The following is a 13,021-nucleotide window of genomic DNA, read 5'->3' on the forward strand; positions in this document are numbered from 1 at the left end:
GTCATGTTGGACCCCTTTAAACTGGGATTGTGAGATTGTCTTGCTATAGCATAGAGTATGTTCTTAGTGTAGTTCTCAAACTGTGATCCTATTTATATTATTTTTTTATATTGGTCATTTGGTATAAAAGCTGTAGGCAACACAATGCAGTCTGCAAAATTTCATGTCAAATACACTGTATTCCAAATCATAACATGTATCACTAGTTTTTATAACAAAATGTTCTGTTGGCGTCTATGGGAGACTTTCTGCCCAAATACCAGAGGTAAATATGTATCGGGTAACTGAATCCAGGCTATTGTGCATGCCATATTTCATATCATAAGCAGAACTGGTTTTATAGGATTAGGCACTCCCTATGGTTGGCATTTTAACCAGAGCAACTCCATTTTACTCATATTTATTATGAGAGGCTTCGGTATCAAGGCTTAGCATTCTTTTTTGTATGCATTTTCAAGGAGAATATTGAGGTGCCTTTTGAACTGCCAGATGACTCCCCATTTACCACAACCTCTATCATTGACCAGACTTCATTACAGGTAAGGAACAATCAATCTCCTAATTTGTAACATAAACCGGGATGGAAGACAAGTCTGTCCCATTTCCATGCACTGAAAATGTAACTTGTATTAAATGCTTATGTTACAATAGTGTGGACAGGGAACTGCTGGGTTCAATGTGTAAACCAGAGGTAGGTAAACCAATCTAAAGTGTGCCAGAAATAAGCAATGGAGTTGGTATGCAAGCGCAGGCAGGCTCTAACACTCCTCAATGAAAATGATAACAAGTGAGAAGATATTACTGATAGAAATGCTTTTCAATATTAGCACAATTAAAATTATATACATAGGCTTAGGAAAGCTAAGGTGTACATCATTTATTGTCAGTTTAAGATTTTGTCATCCGCCTCCTGGATTTCACTGAGACAGGAGCACATTCTTCATTCTTTCTTAGCAAAAGTGCCATATGATCTCATCTCGGGCTAAGCCTCTCTGTGAAGTACAGATCTTGATCAATTTAATCTCCATAACTGGCCAATGATCCCCCCTGCCAGCAAAAGTGACACAGCTGGGCATTCAAGCATAAGAGCAGGACAGTGCCTGAAAATCAGACAATGGGAGTAGCAGCAGCAAATTACACGTACTGTATACCATCTGAGCAACCATGAATGCTGGCATACTGGTGATTAGCTACTAAGTCAATTAATTCAATGGAGGAGGTACTGAGCACATGCAGGAAGTGTACATACCAATGCTTTCTGGTTTCAGTAGGGCTAGTCAGGGGAGGATTTACTGTAAATTAGACAGAAGTCTAATTTTCTGATTTCAATAACCAAAGTATATATGCGCCAATTTGTGTCTGAGTCTATGCAAAATGGAAGTCTGTAATGTCATCGGAATCTCAATTAAGTGAAAGAATAGGAAAGTTGTTGCCTTTGAGAAGCTGTGCAATTTAGTTTTCCTTTTTTTAAGATACATTTAAGATGAGAGTAATATCTGAAATCTTAGCTGAGAGCTCAAAATACTGATAAAATATTTTATCAATGGTTCTTATCTGCCGTCAAATTCTGTCGTCAAATGTTTCTATGTTAAAATAGTTAGCTTTCAAGTAGATTTACCATTTAAAATAAGCATGAATACAGCATACAGAAACAAACTATGGTAATTATCTGTTGATTAGTGCCCTTTTGTTTTGGTGGCATCATTCCTACTCTTATTATACTATAATATAGAACCCAATATGTGTCCATTGCAAACAGTCCCCCCATTCTTCCTTTCAGGTTACTTGTCTAATCCCCCAGGGCCCCTAGTCTTTTTCATTATTCATGAATGACCCACCCAGGGTCTCTAATACTGTTCATATGTATGCAGATGACACCATAATCTACACTGAAACACCAACCATTTCTTTGTAAAGCTGCTTCCCTACCTGAGCAATATGGTTACTTAAACTCCCTATACATCCTACACCCTCTGATGCCCTTTCAGCAACTCATTAATGGTCATTAACAGAAAAAAGCAGTTCAATCCACCTTCTTAAATCTTTCATAATTGTGGAGTAACCTTCCAGAAAACATAAAATCTCCCTACACTATTACATCACCGGGACTGAAAAATTATTAATGTATAATGCTTATTCCTTTGTATGTACTTATTTTACAATGTAACCTTTTATTGTGTTGCTTTATTTGCCACTCTCCAGGACATTCTTGAAAATAAATTTCAGTGTATTGTTTCTGGTAAAAAATTTTCTAAATAAACAAATGACAATTCTGACAGGTAATTGAGATGTACACACTGTGAAATAAGGTCCAGATGTTGTAATATTCTAAAGCTGTCAGCAGGAATACAATACTTCGGGGCTTACCACCTGCTCAATATTTTTTCATGGATCTAATACACAAATGGATTCAAAATCCATACTGTAGCTTTTTTGTCTCTTTGATGAGATACGTAGAATGTCAAAATTATATTACACGGTGAATTTAAGAGTTGAGATTACTTTAAGCTAATATCACTCCCCTAGCTATATGCTTAAATATATTTAATACACAACAAATATATGTATATTTATTATTGAGAAAGCTTGGTCACAGTAATGGGCTCCATTAACTATATACACTTATCAGCCATAACATTATGATCACTGACAGGTGAAGTAAATAACTCTGATAATCTTGTTATCATGGCACCTGTCAGTGGGTGGGATCTTTTCGGGATCAAGTGAACATTTCATCCTCAAAGAGAAAAAAAATGCACAAGCATATGAGCGAGTTTGACAAGGGCCAAATTGTGATGGCTAGACGACTGGGTCAGAGCATCTCCAAAACTGCAGCTCTTGTGGGTGGTCAATACCTACCAACAGGGCCGGCCTTAGGGGTGTGCGGCCGCACAGGGCGCCATGGCAACAGGGGCGCCTGCCCAGGACTTAAATTAAAACATAGTTTTTTTTTTGTTTTGTTTTGTTTTTACTTTATTTAACATCCTCCATGTTAAATAAAGGTTTTTTTTTACTTTATTTAACATGGAGGATGTTAAATAAAGTTGAAACAAAAAACCCCCCGATGTTTTAATTTAAGTCCCAGGCAGAGGCGCGGAGCGGTCGCTGGTGAAGTTTTCAGCAACCGCTCGCGCCCCTCACTCTCCATGACTCTGTCGCGCTGCCGGCGTTTCACGCTCCCACCGCAGGACTCAACAAGGTAAGTAAGGATAATGGGAAGTAGGGAGAGGGGGGAGGGGAAGGCAGTGAGAAGGGGCAGAGGGGGGAAGGCAGTGAGAAGGGGCAGAGGGGGGGAAGGCAGTGAGAAGGGGCAGAGGGGGGAAGGCAGTGAGAAGGGGCAGAGGGGGGGAAGGCAGTGAGAAGGGACAGAGGGGGGGAAGGCAGTGAGAAGGGGCAGAGGGGGGGAGGCAGTGAGAAGAGGCAGGGGGGAAGGCAGTGAGAAGGGGCAGAGGTGGTAGATAGTGAGAAGGGGCAGAGGGGGGAAGGCAGTCAGAAGGGACAGAGGGGGGAAGGCAGTCAGAAGGGGCAGAGGTGGTAGATAGTGATAAAGGGGGAGAGGGGATAGATAGTGACAAGATTTTTTTCCTTTCTTTTTTTGGGATGGGGCGTCAGAGGAGTAGTTCGCACAGGGCGCCAGAACACCTAAGGCCGGCTCTGCCTACCAAGGAAGGAAAAGCAGTGAACCTGTGACAGCGTCATGGGCGGCCAAGGCTGACTCATGGGCTTTAAAGTGCCAGGGCTGCCGCATCATTACCAGTCCGACCCTGCTTCTATAATTTTTATGTGCTCACTTTTTTTATTTTTTTTTTCCAAAAATATAGATTTTGTACAGGTCATTGAATTGAGCCCCATTTCTCTGGACTGAATTGCTCACAGAAAGAACAATTCTGATTGCAAAATGCAATTTCCGGACTATTCCACTGACCGAGGGATGCTTGGGAGACATAGAAGCCATTTTTATTTTCATTTGACCTTGATATTTAATTATGAAAATGGGGATATAGGAAGTGGAAGCAAGCACAAAAGAAAATAGTGTCAGTCAAATGTCTTTAATTAGGAATGTTCCATTTTTATTATATGGTTTCTTAATATGTGTGGCAATGACTTTCATCTTACCTGGCAAAAAAATCCCTCTGTGATAAATGGCTTTTCTGATATTCAAACATAAGTGGACAGTAACTTGTAGATACCATTTGTTATTTACGACATGAAAAAAAACACAAAATTGGGGCTCTGTGAAGTTTATGAATAGCTATTTTATCTGAGTGATGCATCTCATGAGACACAGACATTATGCAGAATAACATTAAGCAAATGTGTCTGGAGACATAAAGGCAGCCGTATGTCTTCTGAACTTTATAAAAGGCAACACTGAAAAAATAGATTTAAGCGGTGCCAAGAAGCAGAGACTGAAATCATTAAGGAGCATACTCTTATTTATGACTTTGCTTGACAGACCAGCGAGGGCCCATAAATATGCTAAATGCTTTAAAATCTCCCGTGGTGACTAGCGAGTTTTAGTGTTCTAGAGACATTAGTTATTTGGTTAGCATAAAAAGAAGAGTAAAAAATGTATAAAATAAAAATGTTGTGTAATGATGGTAGTCAAGGTGGCCACTGTGGAGATGGTGACCAAGGAGACTACATATTAAGATACCAAAATCTGTGCTCATTATGTGATTTTATGGCTCAGGTGAAATGTATTTGTTGCTTTGCTTAATAAAGTTAGGCGGTTTTCACATAACCTAGATTTTAGAGAAAATAAGGTTTTGATAATGCAAACGGAACATTTTTAGCCATGTTCACTTTCTGTATTACTACAGGGTTTTGCTTGGAAAGTGCACTTAAAGGGTACCTGTCATGAAAAAAATGTCAGGATACACTTTGTGTGTGAGGAAATTTTAAGTATACATCATGCTAGCTTACATACAGATGAAATGTTGAAATGTTATTATTAGTTGACTTTCCTTCCTGTAACCATTGCTTTTGGCATTAACCGCATTCTCATAATGTAGTGTTCACGATAACATGCATTTCGTTTTTTCATGGATCAAAGTGCATTTCAGATGCCTGTGGATGCATTCATTTCTTCCGACTACACTGTTGCCTGTTATTTTACTTTGTGAAATGTGCTTTTTAATTGCATATGCACATTCAAATTGCTTTCTTTACCTTGAGTCGATGACCAGGGATTCCTTCAACTCCCTTCTTCACCCATTTATTTTTTTCTCATATTATAGTGAAAATAGAACAACAATCACATGTATATGTATATATTAAGGTCACTGAGGCTTTGTGATCTGCTATTAAAACCAAAGTCTTTGGATGTACAGCTGGAGTTTGAGGAACATAGTCTGTCAAAAAATGAAGACCTTTATGTCCATCAGGGAATGCCATTTAATGTTCATTTGCATCTAAGAGTAAATAAAAGGGAAATTTGCGTATGGGCTTCATAACGAACCAGTATCAATGAATAAAATACTTACTGTTTGCCAGGAAGTATTGCACAAAATATCATCTGCTTTGTCCAAATGTGGAGGTAGTGAATAATTCATTGTAGTACCTTTTTCTTCTATTTGTGATTCTAGCATTACTGATCAATGTGGTATTTTTAAGGTCTTGAAATAAATTAGATACTTTAGACACTGATTACATTTTTACTTGGCAGTTAAACATTCAAGCCAGCAATCAAATGGAAGAGAAGAAGGGTCTCTTTTCGATTCTTGATGAAGATGTCCTAATCCAAGGTTCCAGTGATAACACTGTTCTCCAACGCTTATGCTCTTATTATGAAAACAAAGGTGATGACAAGCAAGGTGAGCAAGCTGTGGGCATATATTATTTTGGAGTTCAAATATGTTAATGAGAATGTATTCTTGTTTTTAACAGAAGAACTTAGGTCACATATAAATCTGGATAATACAAGGTTATCCAGCCTTGCCCTTCAAAGCCATTCACTTGTCAGAACTTAATGATTACTGATCACACAACAATATTATAATTATTGCATTCTTGTGGTATTTGGGGACTGACAAGTTGATAAGTTATTGCCTTACCAGTTATGAATTAGGGTCTTAGCTTAAAGCAGGTTTATATCAATAAGGTTTCATAGTAGAACAATATAAGAAATATATGATATTGATTTTGTACTACTGTTCAAATGCATATCTGCACATAAGTTTGCAAAAGAAAGCATAAAACAAATTTTAAATTATGTGTCGATGTGTAAAGAGCGAATACTATACCTTTTGCTGTAAAACTGTAAGAAAAATGGTCTTGCATGCTTCCAAAAGCCATATATTTTTTTTGTAATTTTCCTGATTTGCAATCACCTATAAAAAACCTTTCATACAATCCTTTCTAAACGATGCTTTTAAACAACCTGATTAAATGTTTAATCTCACCCCAATCGCCTGGAACTCACTGTTAGCTAATAAATAGTTAGACCCTATACATTAACAAAAGTAGTTTATTACATCAAAAGCTAACTGTACACACTGTATATAATTCCATGCATACTATACCTGCTTTCAATCAAGCCGGCCTGTACAGAAAATATATTAATATGTTGTGTGCCAGAGCTTATTTGTTGTGTTTGTATTATGACCTAAAATATGGGACAGTACTTGCTTACTTGATAATTTAACCTTTTACTGTTTCTGGTTGATGTATTTTGCAGTTAATGGACCCCTCCGTAAATGTGAACAAGCACTTCAGTTTGAAATCCACCATCAGCTGGGTAAGGACCCGGTTCGATATGATGTTACAAATTGGATCAATAAAGCCAAACTAAACCTCTCTGCCGAAAATGCCATTGAGGTACTCCAGCTGTCGAAAATGTAAGTCTACAGATCAGTATATATATATATATATATATATATATATATATATATATATACACACACACAGTAATGAACCATAAAAGCTGTCCGAATTATTTTTGGCCCATTTGCACATGTCTACTGCCTATTCTTCACTGTGAAGGAAGTGAACACAAACTCTATCCTGGAATGTGTTAGGCCATCAGGGCTGCCCCATGAAAAGTTGATGGAGTCAGGCCCAATCTGCCTATATCATCCCTCAGGGACACCTCTGATATTGTCTTTCTTAGAAGCTAGGAAGCCTTGTGCATCTTATCTATACAAACAGAGAAGCTACATCCCCCAATCAGTGAATAGTGATCTGGTGCTTTCCAACTGGGTCCTCAGGTTCTGGAAGAGTTCAAGACGTTCCTTGCCATTTGCAGAGGCATACATGGAGTTAAGCCTCACAGGCTCACCTGCCCTGATCAGAAGTCAACCACAGACTATGTCTCCTGAACAAAGTCAACTATGAAAATGCCCCCCACCCCCAGATTAGAACAGCAACTCTCGCAGGCCTGCTTCTGTACCAGTATATCTTATGTGAATAAGTACTAGGACTCGAATAGCATATTTCAAATCAGACGCTTGCATAAGCAGCTATATAATTAGGGGGAAGCACGTGATGGGGCCAAATTTATTCTTGCTCAATCATGTCCTCTCTCCTTCCAGTTCTCCCCAAACGTTGCTTCCTTCTTAGATTATACTCGACATCCTCCAACCTGTGTCCCCACAATTTTATTTAATGGGATTGCTGATGGAGGCTGCAGAATCGCTAACCATCCACTGGCCATCGTACCCTCTAGATTAAAATAAAAAAATCCTTACCCTGAGCTCTTAACAGCACTGCACCCACTAAAGCTCTGATCTATCAATTAACAGAGAAAAAACATCAATTATGCAGATAGACACTTTAATTGTACTGCCCAATTTCAACGATGTGCATGAACATTTTTAACTCTCTGTACTGGTTTTATATCTCCATTAGAAGTTATAATCACTCCTTTAGAATAATTATGTATTCAATACAATTTGCCTTTGTAGCTGAAAGAATAAGACAAGTTACACTCAGGAAGGCATTGTATTCAGGTGGCAGTAGAAATATGGACTCGTACTGCATTCTGTCAGACCTTAAATGATTAGCTTCATTAAAACTCACTTTAAGCCAGCTGATTTTTATAGCTTTATCGGGAAAGCACCTACATGCAATTTCAATTGAAACATAATCAGGACATTATGCTTTTTTACACCTCTAATCAATATAACTTGCAGTGACATAAGTTGAAACAATTTGATTTTGTTCATTTGTTTTAGTAATGTCTTTAATTCCTGCAGTAGAAGAGGAAAACAGATTAGCAGAGGTTTTAGATCCTGATTGGAATGAGCCTAGCACAATATTTCAGACCAACATGAGTCTCACTGTACTCACAGCAGTTTTTACAGAGCCATTTTATCATAGGATTATTATTGCATACCGAACATCGTTGGTGCGAAAGAGTATCTAAGAACCAGGTTTATTAAAGACTCTGGTAGAGAGAATCTAAGTCATAAGGAAGGGGATAATATTTACATAGAAACATAGAATTTGACCGTAGATAAGAACCATTCAGCCAATCTAGCCTGCCCATTTTTCCTGATGTAGGAACTCATTGGTCTTGTCTTAGATTCACGATACCTATTCCCATGCATGTTTAAATTCCCTCGCTGTATTAGCCTCCACCAATTCTGATGAGAGGCTGTTCCATTAATCTACCACCCTCTCTGTAAAATAAAAAGTTCCTTACATTACATCTAAACCGCTGATCCTCTAGTTTTAGACTATGACCTTTTTTTTTTTACATTTCTCCTCTGAAATAAACTTCCTTTCAGTAAGTATTTAAATGTTCACATCTCCCGTATCTCTACTTTACTATAGAGGCTATACATATTAAGATTCTTTAGTCTTTCCTGATCATTTTTAACCTGCACACCTTTTACTGTTTTTTACTTACAAGTCTGAAACAGTAAACAATGTAAACATTAGTCTTTCATGGGAATTTTTGTCTGGTCATCTGAATGATGAATGGTGGAAAGGAATTTACCACTAATAAAGTCATGTGAAACAAAAGTACACCCTCTTTCAATTAATAACAACCATCTGTTACTTAGCAGCAAATAAAACCTCAGATGAACAACAACACGTGTCATGATTTATTCAACAAAAAAAAAAAGCCAAAATGGAGAAGCCATGTGTGAAAAACTAAGTACACCTTATGATTCAATTGCTTGTAGAACCACTTTTACCAGCAATAGCTTGAAATAATCGTTTTCTGTATGACTTTATCAGTCTCTCACATCATTGTGTAGGAACTTTGGCCCATTCTTCTTCACAACTATGCTTCAGTTCATTGGGTTTTGTAGGTATTTGTTTATGCACAGCTCTCTTAAGGTCCCGCAACAGCATTTCAATCCAGTTGTGGTCTGGACTTTGACTGCCATTCTTTTCTTTTTCACCCATTCTGTTATATAATTGCTGGTATGCTTGGGATTATTGTCCTGTTTCATGACCCAATATTGGCCAAGCTTTAGTTGCAGACAGATATTTGTTATACTGTTACCTTTCTCTCGAGGCTCCGATGCTTCCACGAACATGGGAGCTGAGACTCAGCCTGTGCGTTTAGCCCCCTGCTTGTTCCGTTCGCGGGAGACGCCGTCAGGTCCTTCCTGCCTCTAGACGTGCGCCCCCGCAAGGATCGAGGGATCAAGACGCATGCGCGAACGGCTATCTCATGAATATTCATGTGGCTTCTTAAAGCAACAGTTATCTTTTTTCCTCCTCCCCCTAATTAGGTGGGTAGGAGGATCTAGGAGTAAGGAGGGATATTTAAACCCTCAGTTGGTATTCCACCATTGCCTCTGATAGTGCCTTATTGCCTACACTAGCGTTTTGACTTTCTTTGTATTTATTGGTTCTCTGAATTCTGTTTGTTCCTGACTATCTGTTGTTTGCCGCCTGCCCAGACCTTTGCTCGAGACCCCGACTATTCTTTTGCCTGATCCCTGAAATTACCAACTTGTTCCTGTACTATTTGGGACCCCGTATGGTTACCGGTTCTGCTATCCGTTACCTCGAGTCTTGCGGAGCTCTCCATCACCGCTTGGGGCGCCTTTCAAAATTACTGCAGTGAGGATCCGCTTCCTGACCAGCCAAAAGTGACATATACAGATTAGTTAATGGTCCACTCAATGACTGCAATGACTGTGGATGCAAAACAAGCCCAAATCATCACCCCTCCACCACCATGCTTGACTGTTGGTATGAGGTCTTTGTGCTGATATACTGTGTTTGGCTTTCGCCGAACATGACGCTGTACATTATGGCCAAACATCTCCATTTTGGTCTCATCTGTCCAAGGGATGTTGTTCCAGAAGTCTTGTGGTTTGTTTAGATGTAACTTTGCAAACCTAAGCCATGCTGCTGTTCTTTTTAGAAAGAAGAGACTTTCTCCTGGCAACACAAACCATACTTGTTCAGTCTTTTTCTAATCATACAGTTATGAACTTTAACATTTAACATGCAAGCTGAAGCCTGTCTGAGATGTAACTCTTGGGTCTTTTGCAATTTCTCTGAGTACGGCAAGGTTTGACCTTTGGGTGAATTTGCTGGGATGTTCACTCCTGGGAAGATTGGTAACTGTCTTTAATATTTTCCACTTTTGAATAATTTTTCTCGCTGTAGAATGATAGACTTTATATTGTTTGGAAATGGCCTTATAACTCTTCCCAGATTGATGGGGCAGCAACAATTGCTTCTCTAAGATCATTGCTAACGTCTTTCCTCCTTGGCATTGTGTTAACACACACCTGAATGATCCAGACCAGCAAACTGCTAAAACTTCAGCTTTTATAGTGGTGGTCACACTTGATGATCAATGAATTAAGGGCATTTGATTAGCAGCACCTGCTACTTAGCATCTTAATTACTATGGAAGCAGTAAGGGTGTACTTCGTTTTTCACAGATGGCGTCTCCGTTTTTGCTTTATTTTTGTTTAATAAATCATGACATGTTGTAATATGTCATGTGTTGTCCATCTGAGATTGTATTTTCCTAATCTTCAGACCTGCTAAGGAATGATTGTTATTATGTCCTGATATGTAAACTCATAGAATTCAGAGTGGGTGTACTTTCTTTTTCACACGACTGTATATAATGTACATGATCCTGCCTTTTTAAGGTTTCTTTGGATGTTACTAAAATACTAGAATACAGTGTTACTCAACCACCTGGCAACTCAAAATTTAAACTCTTTATAGTCACTTTCTTGATGTTTTCTTTTTTTTAATAAAAAAAACTTGTCATTAATCGAAGACTTCTATCTTTCAGAGCCAAAGCAGCTCTAAGTGGTATAACTTGTTAATTGTTGATGCACATTCTTCTTTATAAATACATGTAAGGTTGCCTCCAGGGGAACTACCATTAAGATATAATAATATATTATTTTTGCGTTCTTATGTTGTGTTACAGACTAATCAAGTGCCGTAAATGTGTTTTCCAGTGTTTCTATTATACTAAATTAGTTTAACTGGTCTCTTGTTGATAGGAACATTGAAAAAAAGTTTGATGGTAGATAACAACCATTCAGCCCATCTAGTCTGCCAGTAGTCATTCAATAACTATATATTCATTTAAAAAAAATCAGTTATGTGATATTTGAATGCATTTTCTTAGGGGAATGATTCGGTCCAGTTGTAATACTTCCACCCTGTTAGGCCCTGGTATGAAATGCAAACATTTCATATGCATTCATATGCATTGATATGAATCTGAATGCATTAGTCTAATAGATATATTTGGCACAATACAAACACATATTTGTAAGGTTTATTGATGTGGAGCTTTAATACATTTTGAGCTTCTGGAAAAGAGATATGCCAGAATGTAAATGAAAAACAGATGGACCTGGTCCTCAGAGATGGACTTTTTCTCCAATAGAAGGACAATCGGGAAGTCTATGTCTGCATTCTTATCAGTAAATCAACAGAATAGGCTCTTTGCTGGATCATCTGGCAAGAAAGAAACTGGCAAAAAGCTTGTTACGTCTCGTAATGATCTGTCTTGATTTTGTGTGCCAGGGACTATGTGAAGGACTTGTTTTTACCTCGAGCAAAGTTTCCACTGATATGTCGCTCTGTGGCTGGCATGGAGGGAAAGTCACAGCAATCCTTGCAGAGAATTGGTTGTGTGAGAAAAACCTTTGCCAGCAGCTTTGCAGCTGTAAGGAGGAGGTCAGTGTGCGCCCAAATCAAGCTTCAGATGGTGAGTACTGCGGGGCGTCATCTTCAGAAAGTTGAGCCTTTGACAGAGTATGCTTCTGAGAGAGAGATGTTGAAGTAAAAGTGTTTGTTTTTAACGTAGGAATTCTGCTTTTAATTCATAAATTATAATTATACCCTTTCTAGTTTTGTGCTTATGTCATATACCACAATTAAAGCTGTGAGGACCATTAGCAACAAATATCACAACTGCGAATTATCATTCTGCTTTAAAGTCTTTACTGAAGACTAGTGTATTTCAGTAATAGCATGCACTGTATAATTTCTATATTGTTTTTTTTTTAAATAAACATGGTAACATTTGCATATTAAAGAAAGTCTTGTTTACTAAACATTTTTAACTTTAAAATGGAAAGTATAAAACCATGCCTACCCTTTTGAGTTTTATTTTAACATTTGGTGATGACCCACATTGCCAAGTTTTCATTAAAAACTAAAGTTTCCAGCATGGCAGGAAATATTTGATTTCCTTTTTTTTTTTAACCTTCACATGAATTGACAAAAAGGCTCAAAGAATTGCCAGACTTTCAAGGCTGTATATCTAAAGTTTGAGACAGAATGTTATATGAGTTGGAGAGATGCTTGAAGCAAATTACCTTGCAGCTGCGCATCCTCTCACACATTTATGATTTTAAACAGGATGGCAGCTTGGACCTTAAACTCTTTATGTGCCACCTACACCTGTCTACAAAGTGGACTCTCCATGATTGAAGTCTGTTTGTTTTCATACTGGCAGCATTTGTTTCTGGGTGTCTTTCTTAATCCAACATATAGGTTATGAATGTAGTTTAAGGCAGACTATCTGATTGCCTAGAGCAGTGGTTTTAAGAGTACCTACATTAAGATG

The 13,021-nt window shown here is 38.1% G+C and overlaps 1 protein-coding gene across 1 annotated transcript in view; it reads left to right on the plus strand.

Moving 5' to 3' along the window:
- LOC149290215 (unconventional myosin-XVIIIb-like) overlaps window positions 1-13,021 on the plus strand; it is a 219,670-nt gene that overhangs the window by 60,896 nt on the left and 145,753 nt on the right. Inside the window, exons 16-19 of the mRNA XM_089489442.1 lie at window positions 459-539; window positions 5,669-5,816; window positions 6,680-6,839; window positions 11,974-12,157. Of these exons, the coding sequence (XP_089345568.1) occupies window positions 459-539; window positions 5,669-5,816; window positions 6,680-6,839; window positions 11,974-12,157 (573 nt within the window). The remainder of the gene's footprint in view (window positions 1-458; window positions 540-5,668; window positions 5,817-6,679; window positions 6,840-11,973; window positions 12,158-13,021) is intronic.

This window comes from Sceloporus occidentalis, unplaced genomic scaffold (assembly GCF_023333645.1).
Source record: "Sceloporus occidentalis isolate IW3139 unplaced genomic scaffold, rSceOcc1.0.p SCAF_40, whole genome shotgun sequence".
NCBI lineage: Eukaryota > Metazoa > Chordata > Lepidosauria > Squamata > Phrynosomatidae > Sceloporus > Sceloporus occidentalis.